The 21250-nt window shown below is 46.1% G+C and overlaps 1 protein-coding gene across 3 annotated transcripts in view; it reads right to left on the bottom strand.

Moving 5' to 3' along the window:
• The window catches only part of PLPP3 (phospholipid phosphatase 3), a 79449-nt gene that overhangs the window by 23560 nt on the left and 34639 nt on the right, over positions 1 to 21250 (bottom strand). For all 3 annotated transcript variants that reach the window (XM_044770875.2, XM_070509824.1, XM_014844685.3), the window contains exons 2-4: positions 15757 to 15914; positions 2096 to 2376; positions 1358 to 1415 (exon numbers count right to left, since the gene is read on the bottom strand). In XM_044770875.2, the coding sequence (XP_044626810.1) occupies positions 1358 to 1415; positions 2096 to 2376; positions 15757 to 15914 (497 nt within the window). The remainder of the gene's footprint in view (positions 1 to 1357; positions 1416 to 2095; positions 2377 to 15756; positions 15915 to 21250) is intronic.

Here is a 21250-nt window from a genome sequence, read left to right as displayed (position 1 = left end):
ACATTTGTAAAATTGCTTCCATCCCTGGGCAAAATATAAAACTGGAACAGGAAACTAAATATCTTTGCTAAACTATCCTTTCCAGGAGAAGGCAAAAATAAATACAACAAAGAAGTCAAGAATGGAGGGATGTGCTATTCGTGAATAAATAAAATCCACATTCAATGTTTTTATAGGTCGGGGCCCACCTTTTAGCTCTACATCCTAGGTAACCAGAAGCCCAGAGGCCTCCACACTTGGAAAGGTTTGGGGGAAAAAACAAAACAAAACAAAACAACCTCTCCGCTGTTTTCTCTAATTCCTAATTATGTTTTTTTTTTTTAAATAAGTCAAAATCAAAATGTTCTTTTTCCAAACAGCTTATGCTCCTCTGAGCTCCGTCTGACCTCTCAGTGCCTTCTGGCTCTAAACTCCATCAAAGCACCCGAAAGCAGGAAGTGCTCTGGCACAGGGACCTCATTCAGGGAGAGGAAAGGCAGGGAGACCACATTTAACTGACAAAGGGAAACAGACCAGCCGCTGTCTGTGCTGTGTGGCAGCTGGAGGGGAGCGGGCTCTTCACCTGCCCGGTCCCAGCCTCTGTAGGAAGTCAGAGCAGACGCAGCATGGCAAGGCCAACGTGGCCATTCAGACCACGGCTCCTCCACTCAAAGGACCTCCAACTTGCTGCTGAGCCTCTCTGGGCCTTTGGTCCCGGGATCTGAGCAATGGGGATAAGGATTTGGTACCTCACCATGTTTTCATGAGGTCACGTGTGCTCATGGATGCAAAAGTATTTTGTAAACCTCGAAATCACTCTAGTCAGATACTGATGATTTTTCAAGCCCTTCCATCAGTAGAGTATGGAGGAGGACTGGCATGGTGAACACTGCAAGGACTTTGATCAGAAGGCTTGGATTTGAGCAATACTTCTGCTATCTATGTAAATTTTGGCAGTTCACTTGAATTCTCTGAGTCTTACTTAGTAATCCTTTCCCACAATAGAGATAATGTTACTTATAACACAAGGTTCTTATAAGGATCAATTGAGTTAATGGATTTTCAGAAAACAGTGCCTGTTATCACAACATGTTATACAAGTGGCTTTGTCACTATATAATTTCAAAATGGGTACATAATCCTTATCAAGTAGCCATGGTAAATATTATTTTTATTTGAAAAATGGGAAAAGCTTGGAAAGTAAAACAACTTCTGCTAATGCAGTGGGCAGGGCTCAGAACAGACGCTAATTTTTTTGGCTAAGCCCTTTGCAAGCATTTCACAGTGAAGTCTGTCCCTACCCATTCTGAGGGCTCTACATACAAGAGAGATTGGAGCTGGGGCTGGACTCCACCAGAATCAGAGGGAAGGTACTCACCACCAAATACAGCATCGTGTACATGGAGAAGGAGGCATGGCCAGAGAAGAAGGACTTCCTGCAAGAGCAAGAGAGGGTCATGAAAGGGCCATCTTCACATCCGTGACACACATTTGTCTGTCTGTCTGTCTTCCTCCCCAGACCTTGAGAGCAACACTGTCTTGTTGGTTTTTGCATCCTTGGTAGTGCTTTGGACACATTGCCTGGAACCTAGCAGGTACCCATGAATGCATGAACAAACAAAAGAATGAATGAATGAACAGACTTACCGATGCTATATCATAATGGTTTGTTTACCCACGAGTCTCAATCATTTGACTGACTGAGAATTAGGACTCTGCCTTACTTACCCATCTACCCCAGAGCCCAGCACTGAGCCTGGCTCTTAGCAGGTGCTCAGTAAGTGCTCACTAAACTGCCTGCATCAAAGGAGTGCACACCAGGGCCAGCCCCATGGCCAAGTGGTTAAGTCCACGCACTCTGCTTCAGCAACCCAGGGTTTTGCCAGTTCAGATCCCGGGCGTGGACCTAGCACTGCTCATCAGGCCATGCTGAGGCGATGTCCCACATAGCACAACTAGAAGGACCCACAACTAGAATACACAACTATGTACTGGGGGTCTTTGGGGAGAAGAAAAACAAAGATTGGCAACAGATGCTAGCTCAGGTGCCAATCTTAAAAAAACAAAAAGAAAGAAAAAGAAGTGCACACTGTGGCCGTGGGAGGTGGCATCTCACCTGGCTTCCTGGACCTTGCTGTCGTCACCTCTGCATTTGTAGTTTTGGATGTAGCCCTCGGAGCAGTTGATCTGGCTGAAATCAGGGTTGCAGACGCTCAAGAAGTGAGGACGCAGGCGCCCTATGGAGACTTTGGCAATGTCTGTGAAGGACTGGCTGATGGCACAGCCGAAGAGGAAGCAACCCACTTGCTTATAGAGCGCTGCAACATAGGGATTCTGCACGGTCGACCGGGACTTCTCCTTCAGGTAATAGATCCGGTAGAATTCCCCTGTGATGATCTGAAAGGACACCGAGTGGGCAATCAGGCAGCATCAAGACCTGCCATCAAGACTCACTTGTAAAGAACATTTAATGACACAGGGAATGCTCAGTATAAAACTACAGTTACAATCTGTAAAATCCCAATTTTTTATTTAAGAAGTATACAGACGCAAATTTGCATGGGAGGAAAGATCCAAGTGCTAACATGGTCATTTTATCCTTTTCTTAAAAAAAGTCCTACATGGTCATATAGGACCTTTGCACCAAGAAAAATATACAATCAAATATACTTATACATAAATATATATATATTATATATATAATAAATAAAAACAGATATTTTTTTATGTCAAGATGTCAGAGGACCTGAGCCATGTCAGGATTCTGGGATTTGGGGTAAAGGATCAGCAACAATGGTCTAACTCCACAAAGGGCCTCCGCCTGTGCCAACACCGAGCCGTGGTGGGGGTTTCTGTAGGAAAGGGTGAAGGCCTCAAGACCACATCCTGTGTTTGGATCCAGGCTCTCCCACCTACCTACCTGGTGTCCTGCAGCAGCCATGGAGCCTCTCCAAGCCCCGTGTTCCTTCTGCACGAAAGGAGGCTACTCACCTCCGCAGTTGTGGGCTTGAATGTGCTAATGTGGGTGCGAAATGACCCGGGTCATAGAAAGCAACTCTTTGTTGTACTTTTTAGAAGTATGGTATGATGAAAACAAGACAAGTCTAAAACTAAGGAAATTTTAATAGAATGTCCTTCAGTGTTTGCGAATTTCCTCATGTCTGCATGTACCATCCTCTCAACCCTGAAGGACAGCGAGCAAGTCTTGATTTTCGTGCCCTTCCTCCATCCCACTGTGTCTCCTCCTTGACACTTAGGAGGCATTTATCACTACTAAAAAAAAGCCACCAACTATCGATCACCTATTGCATACCAGGTATTGCTTTTATACAGTCATGGAATTCTCACAACAACCATGCCACAGATACGCTGAGGCTCAGAGAGGCAAAGCACCTCAATGGAAACTGCCTGGTTTTACATGAAGAGTGGAGAGCCCGCTGATTCTCTGTAACACAGATGCCTACAAAGCAGAGGGCCAATTCCGCTTTGGTGATACATAACCCCACGGCCTACTGCCCTTGTCTTAACTCCACAGCGCAGCCCTGGCCACTTCCTCATTGCGACCACAGTCCAGGGACAGTGATGCTCCATCATCATTTACCACAAAGTCCCTTTCGCACTTCCTCACGTGGCAGGACAATGAGCCACAACTGCCCTTTCAGGGAGCAGAGAGCACATTCCCAACCACAAGGGAAGCAATAGACTGACATATCCGGGCGCTCCTTTCCCCCATCTCCCGTTATTCTTATACAGCTGGGGAAGGCGTCCAGGCACGGGGTCTGATCCTGATCCTCGAGGGCGCCCAAGTCTGGGGGTAGGATGGCCATACAGGAGGAAATGCCAGCTGGGCCCAGGGGCGAGCAGGCGCAGTCGTGAGAACAGCTACTAGCACTGCTGACGTTAACTCAGTGATTCTGTGTCTATCAACGCTTGATATTTCTAAGTACTACATTTTGGTTTCCCAGATCACACTGAGTGTGATTCCATATTGGAGAGAGATGGTCAAAGCCCGTTCAATCCAGCGTCCTGGCAAAGCCATTCCCTGTGAGGGCAGGACTAACACCTGGTCCCGCGGAGGTGCCCAGACACTATTGGCTGAATGAACGAATGAAGGAAAGGGGTCAGGACAGTAGTCCTCACAGTTGTTTTACTGCAAAATTGGAAATATCCTGTAAACATTACCTAGAGTCCTTTGATAACATGCTGCAGAGATTAAAATGTGAGAAGCATGGCAAGTCAGAAATGAAAGGGTCCATTATATACAGAAGAAACTGAGGTCAAATTAACTCACAGCTGAAGATTAGCTGCAGGTGTCTGACTCCCGCCCAGCATTCTTTCTTGCCCTTCATGGTCTAATCCCTTTTTGAACCTGTTTATTCTTTTACCCACGTAACCTCACAGGCTAATAAGTTCCAGATGTTATTACCACCACCAGGTTCTCTAACTCTTTCCTACTCCTCTTTATTTATAAATCATGCTTACGTGACTTTGGACGCGTGGGGAAGAACACTCAACTAGGAGTCGAGGGGCCAGGGTTCGAGTCCCTGCTCACTGAGTGAATTTGGGGTAAGCCAGTTTCTCCATTTGCAAAACGGGGGCGCTAGACTCCGTGATGTATTACTTCATAACTGCAATGCCATTTATTCTCAAGTCCTGTGCTAGCTGCACCACTAGCCTCCCGACCATGCAAAGGTAATAAGAAGCAGCGGAGGAAAGGCCTTCCTCAGAGACGACACCACAGGCCAGGGGCTGAATAAGGCCCATGGACAATCCCCGCCCTTGGATTGTTCTTCAGGTCCCTGAACCGTGCCACTGCCACAGATTAAGAAACTGTTTCTAAATTGGGGCTAGAGTGTGATTTGCTGTTTGATCCTGAAAAAGAACACACGGGTTTCCATTGCAAATTAGCATCTCACATGAATTTACTGATTAATCTCAGGGGAGTCACCTCTCTGCTTCAGTGATCTTAGAAGGGGTTTCATTACATCTTGAGGACTCCTTTCAGCTCTAACATCCCTTCATTCTAGAACTTCAGTTTTTAGTGCCATAGTCTTGCAAACAGTAAACTGCTAATTAAAATGCTTCCTCCTCTCATGGAAAGACAAAGGGGTAAAGGGGACATTTTGTGGCACTTCAAATTCCTAACAACAATGGTAATAATAGCAGTAATCTTTCTCATTTCTTTTGCACTTTACAGTTTCACTTAATCTGCAACTCTGGGGAGAAGGCATACCGATTCTACAGATGGGGATCCTAAGACACTGAGAGAGAGTAACTTCTCTGAAGGATCTGAGGCTAGTAAGTGACGGAGTTAAGAGCAGAGACCAGATATTCTGACTCTTAAGTTCAAAGACCCGCAGCAGACTACATAGGGATAATTTGATTATTTCTCTTGTTATTAAAAACAGTATCCACAGGAGAATAACAATTGCACACAGTGACGCGCTGCATAACGACGTTTCGGTCAACGATGGGCCACGTATTCGATGGTGGTGCCATAAGATCAGTACCATAGAGCCTTGGTGTGTAGTAGGCTATACCATCTAGGTTTGTGTATGGACACTGTGTGATGTACAACAAATCACAGAACGATGCATTTCTCAGAACGGGTCCCTGCTGTGAAGTGACGCAGGACTGTATTGTCAAGGAAAGGGCCAGGCTGAAGCCATTTAGCAGACACATGACTCCAAGACCACGTGGTTTCTGGGGCAGCCCTGACAGATCTTGGAGTTAATGAGCAACAAATTATGTATTTTCTCTATCCCCTCGTACAGAAGGGGTCGGGGAGTCGACAACACGGCCATAAATCATCATTATGAACCAGCCGGACTTGGCTTCTTGTAATCCTAACCCTTAAAAGACCATTTAATGAAATTCGGGCTGTGAAAGGCAGCTGAATACCTCACCTCTGCGGAAGAAGCGAAGGCTTAAATTGTTCCCCGACACGTTACACACCTAACTCTGCAGTTCCAGATTTACTGCTTTCGGACTTTATTCATTACTCACAATGTTTTTATTCCTGGGCAATAAAATAAGGTCTTCCCTCCTCCTCCCCTCCACCCCCACAAAGGCCTGTCTCTACCCCAGACTCCTGCTGGCGGGGCCCTCATTTCTGCTTCAGTCAGCAAGGCTGTGATATGTAAATGTCACTGCTGAGAAAAATGCAGTCAACGTTGATCACTTTCTGAACCAGCAAGCAGCAGATTCTGGAGGGGATGGCAGGCTGCCAGGCCAGCAGAGGAGAATTCTCCCCTACCTGCCTTTTAAAGCACTTGGCACAGAATCTGGAAACTAATAAAGCGGGAAAGCATTGCAATTAAGCTACGAGGGGACAGAAAGGGACCAGTCCTTGCCCGAGAACGGCTGGTTTGGAGGGAGGGTGTCTCCAACTCTAAGACAGCTCCTCCTCCTGTCTTTTCTGGTGTAAAAGAGCTCAGCTGCCCACATATTCACAAATATTGAACTGTTCCGGAGAGGAAATTTGGAGAAACATTAGGACAGACTTTTTGGAAAGGAGAGAGCACAGGGTGATGACAGAAGCACTGACTTTGGAGCCAGGAAAGCCTCAGTCTGAATCCCATCTCCTACCTTAAGCAAGTGACTTCACCTCCCTGGACGGAGGGCTCCTCGCCTCTAAAATAAAATCAATAACGTCTACCCGGCAGGATTGCCAGGGCATTCACGAAGGCGATATGTCAAATGCCTGGCACCCAGCAGAAGAGCCTTCCAAGAGTTAATATTTTCCTCCTTCCCTTGGGGTAGGGAAGCAAAAAATTAACAAATATTTGTAGATAATATATTTTCCAAAATAATTCCAAGAGCTCCTTGGAAAAAAAACACTCCACATTAAAGAGTTTGACAGTACCACCCCTCCAGGGTAGAACCAGAAACTATGTGGATGACTACGTTGGTTTTGACATGTAATAGGATGTCTTTTTCAGGGAAGCAAAGTGGAAGAGAAGTCTAAAGCCAAGGCCGCACGGGCAGCCCTACCGTATTGTTCATAGTATTCCACTCTATAAATTATGCCAAGAAAAGTAAGATCTTTTGCACACAGTCTCTTTTAGAGACTGAAAACTCATCTTCCCCTGTTGAGTTCGAGGGACAAACTTCCCTATATTCTGATCTGCTCGAATAATATTTGAGGAGCACTTTACAGCTTGCGAAGCATTTTCACATCCACGGTGTTATTCACTTCTCGTGACACCCAATGCATGACTAAATTATTATCAGCACTTTATCCGTGAGTGTGGTGCAGGCCAGAGACCCGTGAATCGCCCTCAGTCGGAAACGCGGCAGGGGCAGGGCCGTCGCTGCAGGCCAGACCCCCTTGCTCTAATTTCTGTGCTCTGTCCGATGGTGTCAAGCTGGCTTTCTCTTGGAAGTCCTTGCAGGCAGCAGGACCTTGTCTCCAGTGAGATGGACACGTAGAGAGCACCTGGTGAGGTGGTGTAACCTTGTCAGGCACTTGCACATCCAAGCCCCTGCTAGCCAGAGTGCCAGGCTGTTCTTGCACAGCTGAGTTAAGTGGATTAATGAACTTCTTTCAGTCCATAAGAGATTCATTCAACAAACATTTGATGACAGGGAATAATCGAGAACCACTGTCCTCAGTCCCAAGGGAAAGAAAAAATGTAGTGTATCTGGGTCCTGCTTCTAAGGATGGAGACAGAAGTGTAGCTGTATTTTCTCCGAAGCTGAATGCTCCGTCTACTACAATAAAATGTAGCACCTTTAGAGACTAGAAATAATTGATGAGAAACTTAATCCTTGGTTACTAGGTTGTCTTCAGCTTGGCAGGAGATTAGCGCCTCACAGACTGGGAAAGGCAATGAGGACCTAGCTCTGTCCAATGCCACCAGTAGAGCTTCTGGGCTCTATGGGTAAGTCAAAACTCCAATGTCTACAATATGGACAGCAAAGAGGCCAGAAGGGGCCGGGCCACAGAGGCTATTTAGGGTTGAAATCAGCAGTGGCCACCTTAAGCCCACAAGCTTTACGAAGAAGGCAGTCAGAAGCATGAAGCATCGTTATTTTCCCAAAAGTCAGGGACTCAAAGCCACGGGTCTCCTAGATGACTAGCTCTGCCTGTCCACTCCAGACTCCTGGCTGTTCTTTCTGTAGCAGTGCCCGCTGCCCATTGCTTACTCCTCTTTGATATTGAATTTCCTAAATTCCATCATATTGCATGGGGTGATTTTCTTCCTATTTCTCAAACACCTTCCTCCTCCTTCTAGTGGCTCTACCTCTGGGTTCTATCAGATAAATCTAAGTCTTCCTAGGACTGTATCCCTGCCGTTCTGCCATGATCTCAGCTGCTGCAATAGCGTCAATTATTACCTCTGTGAAGATGACCTCCAAAAGAGCATCTCTCTCTCTCGTTTCAGCTGACCCTATCAGTCCTATTCCAATCTTCTGCCAAACCTCCCAACTACTTAGCAAACCGACATTACCAGCATGTCAACTTCACCAAGTCTAAGATCACAGTCATTCCAGCCTCTGCCCCAAGCCTCATTTCTCTTCCCTCCATTTCTGCTCGAGGTGCCATCAAACATAACTGCAAGGACATGAAATCTTAAACTCCTCCCTCTCCTCGATCCCACTGTCATCCAGTTCTGTTCACCTACCTTTTGCAAGGTATCCCACAGCCATCTTTGTTGCTCTCTTCCCCTCGCACTGCCACCACTGTGGTTCAGGCCTCATCCTTACCTTGGTTGGAAAATTGATCAAGCTAGCTTAAAATACTTTCACCAATCTCTAGCCAATTAATTGGAGTAAAAACTCCTCGGCATTCAAGGAATTTCACAATCTTGCTGAAATCTTTTCCTACCTTATCTTTGTCTACTTCCTTAGACTCTAGGTCTCCAGCCAAACAAGTCCACTCTGCATTTCCTGAAAACACTATTTTGTCAGACTCAACCATCGTTGGAGCGATCCCCTCTCCCTGGAATGTCAGGATTTCTGACGAAAACCCCACCATTCTTCCAGTGGAGCTCAAGTGCCAACTAAGGCACTGGTTAGAGTTTTGGCTCTTTCACTTAGCAGTCTTAAGACAAACAACCTCCATAACTCTTAGTTTCCTGAGGTGTGGAAACAGGGATGATGAGAGTACCAAGAGCTCAAGAGTTGTGGTGATAATTAAATGGGACAAGTGCTCGATGAATGATGATGATGATGACGACGAAGCCTTTGCCAATGAAAATAACCTTTCCTCTGAATTCCCATATCACTTTATTTATACCTCAGGGCATCTACAGCATCCGACCTGTTTTGCCTTGATGCTCTCACCTCTCCAGGGCCCACCCCCCTGCACTGCCCTGACTCCCTTCTTAATTCTCTGACCAATTCTTTAGTCTCCTTGAAGAGCTAACAGTGTAGTCAGTCTTGGACTTGACCTGCTCCCCCTTTAGACCCTAAACTCTGAAGGCAGCCTCTGTGTCTCATACATCTGCTTCTAGGCCAAGGTGCCTACCATGGCGCCTGCTCGTTCTGAGTGAGGTCTCACGGAGCATCTACCGACAGACAGCATGGTATCTACCGCCTTCTGTACAGACCGCTTCATACAAACACTACCGCACACCGCTGACCTTAGGCCGTTGTCTGCCCTGTGGTCCAGATGTTTTATCCTTCTCCCCGCACTGAGCTCTCCAAGGCCAGGAACTAAAAGCTTTTATAGCTCACTAAATGAACAGCACACTCTGCAGCACCTAGCACAGAGTGGGCCTTCAATACATGTCAGTTCAAGCGCTTGGGCTCTGAAGCCAGGCAGACCTGTGTTTTCATCCCTGCTCCCCCATTCACTAACCTGAGTAACCTCACACTAGCCACATCATGCCACTAGAAGTCCCAGGACCCTCCCTTATTTGTCAATGGGATAAATAATACGTACCTCATGTAGCTGCTGAAGAGGATTTAAGATAAGGTATATTGGTTTCCAGCCCATTAGATAGCTAGTGAGTGTTATCCGGCTCTCTACCCCATCCCCTAACACACACTGACTCACACAGGATGGATTTCTCAGCCTCCTAAGCATTAGCATTTAAAATGGAGAATCTCATCACCTTCCTATTAGATACATTTTTCAAATAGTCATTAACCCCTAAGAGCTATACAGAAGTAAGGAAGAATGGCCGCAGCACTCACATCTTCCAGGGCAAAGGGAACAGACGGAAGCCTAATCTCAAGGCCCCGTGTTTGTTAAATTGCAAATAGATGCCCCCTCCCACCATCCCCCCAGGCATAAAAAGGTTTTAGAAGAATTCTGTAGCCATCTGATCAGGGGATGACACAGTTGAAGGATTAATGTGGCCACTCTCTGTTGGTGGTCTTGGTAATTGCACAGATGCAGCGGATTGTAAACTGGGGGACTGGGTCCCCCACTAAGGCACCGCTGGGCCAGCACGACTTCTCTTCTTTCAGAATTGAGAACTCGACTAACCTTTAATGAGGAGGCAATCTTGGGGAACCTTGTTTTCTTGGCAGTGCTCTCTCAGATAAAGGGCGAGGGGGGCAGGGAGGAAGTAATGAAGTCCAGATGTAGGCTAACTGAAGCCTGATCCTGAATAAACAAGACCTGGAGGTATTAAGCTCTTCTTGTCTCTCTAGCAAGAAATTTGCACATTCCCATGTACATCATGGACCATATTTAAGATCCTAGGAAGCAAATAGGACACTTCTCCCTGCTCCATACGTCCTCTGACACCTTTTGGCCTAATGCTTTTGATTTTCTGCCCAAATTTATAGCCTCCTCTGTGATTTTTAACAAACATTCATTGTGCATGGACGTCTGTGCCTTGCATTAGCAATACAAAATCAAATCTGACTGGTTTCAACCCTGATGCAGCTAACAGGGTAACAAGAAAATAGACAAGTAAACAGACATGACAGTTCAACCTAGTGACTGCAAAGACAGAGGTGGACCCAGGGATCTCTGGGACCTTTAGAAGGTGGGGGAGAAAGCAGCCAAGGAATGCTTCTTAGAGAAGGAGGTGTCTGCTTGGTGTTTATTTAGTACGTACACATCCAAGAGGAAAAGGCCTGGTCTCTGCCTTCCAGGAACCTATCATCTAGCTGGGCAGACGAGACCCGGCCACAAATCATACTACAAGGCAATATGTATCGAAGGTTCTATTTGTCTGCTTGAGATAAGGCAGCTTCTGGCAGTTTACTGTTGAGAGACGACATGCAGCTTAGTCGGGCTGAGGTTCACTGTGTCCCCAGCACCTGCTACACCACGGGTGTTTGATAAATAATAATGGAAAGGAGGCAGGCTTCAGAAAGCAGCAGTGGTGTCATTGTTTAAAAAAGCCTTGGCCTCAGAATCAGAGGACTCCTAGCCTGGCCCTGCCACTAATTAGTTATGGGAAAGTCCCTTAATATCCTTGACCCCAGTTGCCTTAGCTGTAACAATCAACCTTGCAGGATCACTACCAGATGCAAATAAGAGAATATGCACATAAAGGCCACTTTGTAAACTGTACGTCACTGCAGAAATGGAAGGCATGATTCTCAGTGATGACACACGTCACGTGATTTGACCCCCAAAACAAGCCTATCGAACTGGTGAACTACTGCCTGTGATTTACAGAAAAGAAAGGTGCAGCTCTCTTCCAAGGGGGTCGATGTCTTGCCTGAGCTCAACAGACAAGTAACAGAAAGAGTGAGCACAGAAGTTGGGAATGAACCTAAGTCAGACGATGCCAAAGTCTGAAGTTTTTCTCTAGTTAGGAATATTATTACAGAGGATTAGATTCAACGGGATCTGAGAGGAAAAGGAGCATTTTTATGGCTAGAGGGAGAAGGGGGTTCACCCATGACTCACCCCTGTGTCAACCCCTAGATATTAAGAATCTACATAAATGCCTTTCAGGATTTGACCAAGGCAAGTACTGAGCCCATGTTTATTTAAAAAGACTACAGAGCATTTTTTCCATATGGAAATCTTTGCCCATAATACTCTTCCCAGCACAGCGTAAGGCAAACTGCCGGGAGCCAGATAGGAGATGATTCTTTACTGTTCCTCCCAATCTCAGTGCTGCTAGAGTCATCAAGGCTTTACAAGGCAGGGAGAGGAGCCATTGCGTTGTGGATTTGGAAGGAATTCCTATTATGCTATAATTCCAGAATCTGAAGCACATCTGAAAAAGAGGTCAAAATGACGAGATTTTTCCATATCTCCTGCCATAGACAGGTGTCTGCTTTCTCTATAACTTCAGATGATTTGCATCTCCAAAACCGCACTCTCAACTCCCCTGGCATTCCACTCTTTGTTGCGGGGACTATTCGGACTGGGACAAGGGCATCCGAATCAGGCAAGGCTTCTCTTGTGGTTTCAAACAAACCTAACACGGTAGGAGAAGGCAGAAGGCAGGAGAAGGTGCGGGCAGCAAGCAGCAGGATGATGAGATTTCCAGCTCTGGGTGCCCCTCTGCCCTCCCTGACTGTCATTCACGCCCTCTGATCTGAAGCAGATTCTGGATGCAGCCAGCCAGGCTCTAGGGCCAGTCATAATGGGAAAGTGGCAATGTGCTGTTGTCGTTTAATTTAAGCAGTAAGCTTTTCCAGAATTGAGTATACTAAAGAGAATTACTCACTTGTCCTCTGAGGTCTTTGCTTTTACTTTTTCCATGGGTGCTCTGGTACTTAATGGCAGGTAAGTGGGCAAGAAGACCTCATGAGGAGCCACATGTCATACAGGCCTCCAGGTGAGATACAGAGGCAGCTGGATCAGCAGCACAGTGCAAAGAGCACTGGAGTGAGAGTCAAGAGACCTGGCTTCTAATCAACCAAAAACGAGGAAAGAGCAGGAGATATGATTGTGTTCAAAGGCTGGAGTTCCTCTCCTGATTGTATTTTTACCAGATAGAAGGTCTTGGCTAAGTCACTTCACCACTTTTTGACTCAGTTTACTCATTTACAATAAAAACAGTTAACATTTATTGAGTATACTGTAGGTGCCAGGCACTGAATTACTTTCCATACATTAGCTCATTTAATTCTGAAAACCTTAATAAGTAGACATATTATCTCCATTTAACAGAGGAGCCTACTGAGGCTCAAAGAGGTTAATTAACTTGCTACGTTCCATAACAGAAGAGCTCAGCTGTGAACCAGAGCTTAGGCATTTAACTCACGCTAAACTGAGAGGCCTAAGAATGAATGCCTCGCTCTCAGGGTTTCCTCAAGGATGAAATGCTTGAACCCGGTCCACAGGTTTCTACAGCACACAGTGGACCTGTAGGAGAGCACTCTCCCAACCTATTTTGCTGACATTGTATGGCAGGAGGAAGCAGGGCAGTTGCTCTTGCTATAACCAGGGCCACAGCACATGATCGCTTCAACAAAGCCTGGGAGGTCAGAGAGCATTTTAGTTAAAACATCAACATGAGCTGAAGAGAGACATGAGGGACAGCTAAGCTCTTAGGCCCAGATTTTATTTGGAAATGTTAGCATCTCCTGAGGAGGAAGGGACGGGTCTTGGCAAAAACAGGAAAAGAGCTGTTGACCGAGAGTTTTGCTTGAAGAAGGAAGAACAGAAGACAAGCATGGACCCCAAAAAAGCTACTTTAGCACCTAGGTCCACCTAACCCACAGTTACAAAGCGCGTGCCCACAAATGACAGCACTTGATTCTTAGAGCAATCCTTACGTGTGAATTCAAACACCACTCTCATTTTACAAATGAGGAAAATGAGGGCTAGAGAAAGCAGTGATTCGCCTAATTTGCAGAGGTAGGGGGTGGCAAGGCCTCTGAAGAGTGTCTCTTTCCAGGGTGCCAGGTCTGGGAGCAGCCCACTAGGCAAGCCCGGGCTAACCCCTCGCAGAGCGAAGAGCTGACATCCCTGTCGCTGGGCTATTCTTATCTTAACCTGTAGTCGGCTTCGTAAAATCATTCAATTAACTGATCCTCCAAGGGTCAAAAGCACCTGTTCAAACCTCAGTATGAGATACTGTGTGATTATTTGCCTTCCATTACAAATGTCCTTTCCAGGCAAAGCGATTCCTCCTAAAGGACTCAACCCGACAATGTCAATTTGGAGCAAACAGTAAAATCAGATTTTTATATTTCTCAGTTTCTGAACACAACGATCCTTAGTCCACCCTTAAAAACTACTCCAGCTGCCAAATGGACTGTTTTTCTTTAAAGGTTGGAAAGAATTCCACTAGCTTCCCTTCCCCCTCCCCAATTTCAAACTGTTGATTGTGTGCTTGGTTTACGATGTTATTAAAAAACAAAGAGGGGTCTCAAAGTTTACAACCAACCCCCAGAGTGGGGAAGTCAAAAGAAAAACTTCATGAACTGTGGTTCATGTACCATCAGCAGCTTACATTAGGTCCAGAGCAGGCAAAAGTAGCTGACTGCCTATCCCCGTGAGCAGTTCCTTTGGACAAGAGAGCCAACCTCCCATCCAAAAGCGAGTCTGCAAGATGGAAAGAGGGCTTTGAAATAAGCCAGGCACAGGCGTGAAGTCCACATTTATTAGCTGTCGACTTTGAGCACATCATTTAACCCCTTTGAGCTTTTGGGTTTCCATTGTATAATGGGGATACTAGCACTGATTTCACATGGAGTGTTGTTAATGCTAACTTCCTCCCTTCTTGGCTTGCTAACACAGGCCAAAGATAAGTTTCCAGGCTACAGCTAATGCAAAGATGACTCAAGGATCTAAGACAGAATTTACGATTTTGATGCACATGATGCGGCTCTTTCACCCAGATGGCTGGGGTTCAAGGGCAAAGAACAAACAGAAAATACTGGACACGTGGAACGGACAGCTGTGAAAATGCATAACTCACAAATTACAAGACGGGATTACCCTCAATTCCTCACCCCCTCTCCTGCCCCAGATGGACACATCTAGAACAGGGCAGAGACCTTCCAAGCAGAGTCCAGGTGGACTATACCCCAATTCCCACGAGGCTACCATTGCTCAAAACAATTCTGGGCTTGCCCAAGTCTACGTCACATTTTTGCATCCTCAGTGAGGACTTCATCCTTTAAGGGAAGATCTGGACGTAAGTCTGGACTTTACACTTGCATATGAGTAACCTGCTCAGCAATTAAGAGTTTGCAAAGTATTTCAATATTCATGATCTCTTTCACTCCTCACCGCAACGCTACGGCTGTGAAGCAAGATGGTGATCCCTAGTTCTAGAACCTAGGTCTCTGGATTTCAAGTCCCATTTTATTTTCACTTTGACACCAGAGCCACTGGATGAGAGAACTAAACAATACGCCAGAGAACACCAGTGGCATTATCACTGTCACAGCAGCACAGCGCCAGTATGGACAGACACAGAAAATGCCGTGCTACCTGATGAGCCATGTCCCCCTCCTCTGGGGCTCAGCTTTACGGCACAGTTGCTCAGAGCTCAGATGCTGGGGTAAGGGACAACTAGCTTCAAAACCCAGATCTATCACTTACTAACCAAGTGGCCTCAGGCAAATTATTTTTACTCCATGGACCTCAGTTTCTTAACTTGCAGAAGAAAGATAAGAACCATATCTAGACTTCATCGGATTGTTGTGAGGATAATGCATGCAAAGTATTTTCGAAGGGTGCTTAGCATAATTTTATACTACTTTTAGTATATATGTGTATATATATATATAGTGAGTGTTTTAAAACACCTTTAGTAACAGTATCAACTGCATGAAATAAACAGTGTTAGTCAAATGAAATTCTCCTTGACCTGCCAAGCGTCTGCTGGCTCAGACATTCTATCATGTGACACAGGGTAAGTCAGACCGGTTGAGCCTGGCAGTCTGGGCTCTTACCGCAAGGATGGCGATGACAATCCCCACAGCGCAGAGCACAGCATCATTTATCGTCTCTCCAGTTTTCAGGGGATACTTGATGCTCTCGTCATTGCAGTAAAACCCTCGATGGTAAGGCTTGATGGTGCTCGTCTCAATGATGAGGAAGGGCAGGCCCGCTGGTCAAGATGGAACCATCACACACACCGGAAAAGAAAAAAACAAGGGGAAACATCAGTGCAAGCAAGCCAAAGCAGAACGACCTACAGCAAAGACCACCCCGAATGACACCATCGACAGGGACATGAAGGCCCAGTGCTGGCAGCACTCTACAGCCTGTCGCGAGCTTCACTACATGCACCCGCTTTCCTCCTTTGGTCACCCCTAAGAAGAGAGTGGCATCGATCGTCCTCTCAATTTGTCCAAGAACACCGCGGGAGGCAGTGGAAGAGCCAGGGCAGGAGCTTTCCCACTGCTCTACAGCATCCTGCTAAAAATGAAAGTCCAATTTATAATAATTACTAACACAGCCCAAAATCTCACGATGTCTCATTATGCCTCCTAGTGTGTTCCTAAGTGGTAACCATATCCCCCTTGAGAAACTCGTCCTGAGGCCATGCTGCATGGAGTACTGAAGGCCTTGGAGTCAGATCCCAGATCCACCACTTCTTAGCAATGGGACCTCTGGTTCTCACTCCATCTTTCTGAGCCTCAGTTTCCCCACAAATGAGTTGTGGTGATGACTAAAGGAGAACAAAGCACATAAACCTTCTAGCAAAGTGCTGGCACACAGTAGCTGCTCAATGAATGCCATTTGCAATCCTTTTCCTTCACTGTTCAGAGAGTCACTGACAAGACTGAGCAGAGCCAAGCCGGGCCCTGTAGCCTGCAGACCTGGAGCAGAGCCCAAGGGCCTCCTGGAGTGCCAGACCGCTCCTGCAGCTGCTGCTAGTTTATCAGTAACTGGCTCAGATGCCATTCTCTTAAAGGTCATGGCAAACGGATTCCATCACCTGCCAGGAAAAGTCCCTTACAACCCTGAAGCAAGTGAAGGCCCACAATCTCTCTTGCTTGGATCCTGCAATAGCCTCCAAATCAGTCTCCTGACCTTCGCTGCCTCTTACACAGATCCACGTCTACTTCCTGACCACAAGCACGCCTTGCCTGGCTCAAGCCTCTTCATTGGTTCCACATTGCACAGAACAAGATGAAGTGCTTAAGTGGGACCTCCAGAGCTCCCTATGACCTGAACCTCTCCGCTCCAGACTCAAAGTGTGCTGCTCCCCTTGACATGTCCTCTAAGAAAACAATCCACAAAACTCTGTCTTGGTTCTTGCTCTTCTCTTAGACTAGAAGGTCTCTTCCTCCCCTACCACAAAGTTCAATACCGAGCCCCAATGCCACCTCACAAAGTAAAAGGTGAGCCACCGATGTTCGGACTAGGGAAGACCAGGAAACACATCTTGTTCATGCTAACAGCCACCATTGATGTGCACCGACAACATGTAAGGTACTTTATATCCACTTGTCTGCTGAACCTTCCAACAAGCCTGAGAGGTCATTTTAACGCCTCACTTAAGCACTCCTATCGCTCGCCTTTCAAGGGGAGGGAACCGAGACTCAAAGAGAACACTTAGCTCACTCTAGTCTCTTAGTCTCACTCCAAAACGCCTAAATCCCTAATTTAACTTTGCAACTTGGTTTCATCCAAATGTGAATTTCATTAGCTGAAAAATCCTAAGATAAGCGGTTGTTTAAAAGGTAAAATTCCATTTTCATGTTTTTCAAAAAGAATTAAATTCACGTCACGTTACTCGAAGCCCCAGACCGCCTCTTAAAAAAAATGTACCGTGAACTCCACAATTTTTCAATTACTTTGGTCCAGACCAGCAGTGATAAAAATGCTCACTTTCTAAAAAGTGTATTTACGTATCACTGTGCATACACACATGGATTTATTTGGTTTTATTCTTTGGATTTATTTGAATTCTACGGCTATTTATTTTGTGAGCCCCTAACTGCTTCCTGCTAGAACAACAATTTACTTTATCGAATTCATACTGGCGCTTTGAAAAGAAAGAACGGCAACACACCGCAGCCTTGTGTCTGACCTCCTCAGAGTAAACACAAGGGGCCCGTGGAGGCCATCACCCCCGGCTCTTGGAACCCTGTCTCTGCAGTGGAGTGCTGGGGGCACGGGGAGGCAGTGGACAAAGCTTCTGGCTTAGAGATGGTAAGAGCAGCTAGCTGATCTTTTGGGGTTCGGCGCAGGCAGAGAAAAGATATCATATGGGCCTGAACCATCCATCTTCAGTCCACTGCCGACACATTTTGAAATGTGGCCAAGTTGGCCACGAAAAGTAGCTGAGAAGCCAGCAGTATGATATTAATAGTCTGCTTTTAAAGTTCCACACATCGCGATAAACTCGCCGCACTGCACGTCCGAGCCCGGCTGCAGCCTCTGTGGTGCCCACAAGCCAAAGCGTTGCCAATAAACCCAGGAAGGGAACAGACCCCGGGTGCCTTCCATTTGCACTACACTCTCAGGCCTCCAGCTTCTATTTTTAATAGTGTTCACATGATAGGCCTGTAAAACATATGTTTCTAAGGACAATAAAACACATATAAGAGCTGTGGAGTTAGATAGAACAGGGTTAATGATCTCCACTCTGCTCCCTCCTACTTGAGCAGGTTATTTCACATCCCTAGAAACCCCTCATCTGTTCAATGGGACAAGTGAAATCTAGCTTTGGGATTGCTGGGACGATGTCAGGAGTTAAGGTATTAACTCATTCATTTATTCAACAAATATTTAGTGAGTCTTAACTACGTATACTGAATACAAAGATGACACAAGACCTGCCCTCAGGGAGCATACAATCTAGTAGGACAGGACACGTATCGTCGACTAAAATCAACACAGGAAGTTGCTTCAGCTGGAAGACACCAGACAGCAGCACTGGGAATGGCAGCGCCGTCCGGCTGACACTGTGGACACTCAACAAACGTGAGAAGGAAGAAGGGGGCGAAGTCCCACAGAGAAACCTAGGAAAGAAAATCTATGCGCTCAGGTCCTTCACTCTCTTCACCTGGGAGCAATCCAAATCCTTTTTCTTCCTTCCTTGTCCAGGCTTGAGGAGGGTTTCCGGTTTTGATTATGTGGATGAGGACCACAAAGAGACAAGAAGTTGGATCTGAATATGTTCTGTTTATTTTCTTGAAAGGCGTGGAGATAGCATTTAGAAAAACCAACGGCTTTTCGGTCTCCCCTACAAACTTGTGGTATGACTGGGGGTGATGCCAGTGAAATCTTGACTTTGTTCCAGGAAGAGAGCAACCTCCGATCCCTCCAGCGGATGAAAAAAGCATAAACATTTCCCCCAACGGGGCAGCTGGTCCTCAAGAGACAAAACACCACGTCTTGCCTCTCCAAGACACAAAGAGACTGCTCTTTTCCAAAGCAGCATCTCCGTTTCTAACTTTGGCACCCTATTTATTACCAACCACTACAGTCCCTGATCACGTGATTTCAAGAAAATCCCAAGTGCTAGTCTCTGGGAATCTAGAGGTGAACAGGTCATAGTGCCTGCCCTCAAGAGGCTCATGGTATTGGAACAAAGTCACAAAAACAAGTGCTCAACAATATTTCTAGTGTGAGGACTGATATATGTACAGAGTGCGACAGGGGTACAAAAGACTGCCCTACGTGACTCGAAAGATGGCCCACAGAGGATGGGAGGCTTGGCTTGACCTGAATATGAGGAGAACGTGTCCGGGGTCCCAGGGCTAAAAGTACGTTAATGAAAACTCAGTATAGTTTACTGATTCCAATAAGGCAGTCAACCAAACTGATGGCCATTATGAGATTACAATTTTAAAAGTAACTATAGTGCTGGAAGAGATACACAAATAAACAATGAAAGAAAGGAAAAAACAGCACAGAGAATAATAATAATAATAACTAACACTTACTAAACAGCTATTATGTGCCCAAACTGTGCTGAGGATCCCCACATAAACTACCGCAGCCTGACAATCTGGCTGCCGACTACATTCTAGGCACTGACTGGGCTACTGAAATGAAGGAGAGTAAGTCCCAACCTTCAGGTGGCCCACAGGCTAATGGAAGAAAGGGTTATAAAAACTAACACCTTAAGTCACCCTAAGGTTCAAAGGGATTAAAGTGACTTACCAGAGTCACTCTGCAAGGAAGTGGTGGAGCTGGACGGGGTTCAAATTATCTGACTCCTGGGTGCTTTCTAAAGTGAGTGAGTCACTTAAAACAGAGCAGGAGGCACCTATGAGTATTAATAGATTAACTGAAGCTCAGCAAACCTCATGGTCTTCGAAGGAAAAAAATGCTTTGTTTGGAACCGTCAAGGCACCAGCACTGGCTATTGTTCACTGAACACTGACCATGTACCACGCACGTGCTCAGTATCTAAGTGAACCAAAGCCCTGAAGCCAATATCCTGGGATTTAGATTCATCTATAACGAAAGGTACATTACGAGCTTCTTGCAAAGCAGAACCAAAAAGAGTGTGTGCTTATATACACACTTACATATACACACATACATATATAAACACACACATACCGTTTGGCGGTTCTAGACCCAGACTCAAGCATTTCTCCTTCTTTTAATCAAGGATCAATTAACTTCCTATCCTCCAGGGACCTCTTGGGATGTGTAGGCTGCAGAGGAGGTGAAATATGAACTCACTGACAAACACTTAATGCGCAGAAAATCAAAGCATGAAGAAAGGCCCCTGTGTTGAGTTCAGGCCTTTGAAACTTCCTGGGTTTTGAAAAACCAACAGTTGGGCAGGTTGGGTGGTTTAGGAGTGGGGTGTAAAAAAACAGAGGATAAGTTTTCGCGGCCCACCCATTGATAAAGTCATGTGGGAAGTGTTACAGAAGTGACCCAGCCTGAGATCCCTGCTCCCCTCAGCCACAGCTTCACATTTGCACAAAATTAAACACAGCCTCCTGCCCTCAGCGTTTCTTAGAAAGCCCTTGTGAAGGCAGGGGAAGAGTGGGGGTGGGAGAGTGAATGGGAAATCTTTGTGCTTTTGCAGGACCAAAATCAGAGCATCAGGGAGGGGCTTCCCATGGCTCCTGTATACAAGTCCTTCAAGTGTCTTTTCCAGAATTGTCCACCTTTCCCCTTAGTCTGATCTGTAGATACCTTAAAATATGCAAAGTCCAGGATTCATGAGAGTAATAATTCAACTAATATCTGCAGAAAGCCTACATACCTACCCACAAAGAATACTGGACGTAGAATATGTGTATAGCTATGAAGAATAGCACAGCTGCAGGGCCGGCCCAGTGACGCAGCAGTTAAGCGCGCACGTTCCGCTTCAGCGGCCCGGGGTTCACCAGTTCGGATCCCGGGTGCAGACATGGCACCACGTGGGAAGCCATGCTGTGGTAGGCATCCCACATATAAAGCAGAGGAAGATAGGCATGGATGTTAGCTCAGAGCCAGTCTTCCTCAGCGAAATGAGGAGGA

This window comes from Equus asinus, chromosome 5 (genome assembly GCF_041296235.1).
Source record: "Equus asinus isolate D_3611 breed Donkey chromosome 5, EquAss-T2T_v2, whole genome shotgun sequence".
NCBI classification, from domain to species: Eukaryota; Metazoa; Chordata; class Mammalia; order Perissodactyla; family Equidae; genus Equus; species Equus asinus.
Note: the sequence above shows the minus strand (reverse complement) of the source record. Positions and strands in the feature narration are given on the sequence as shown.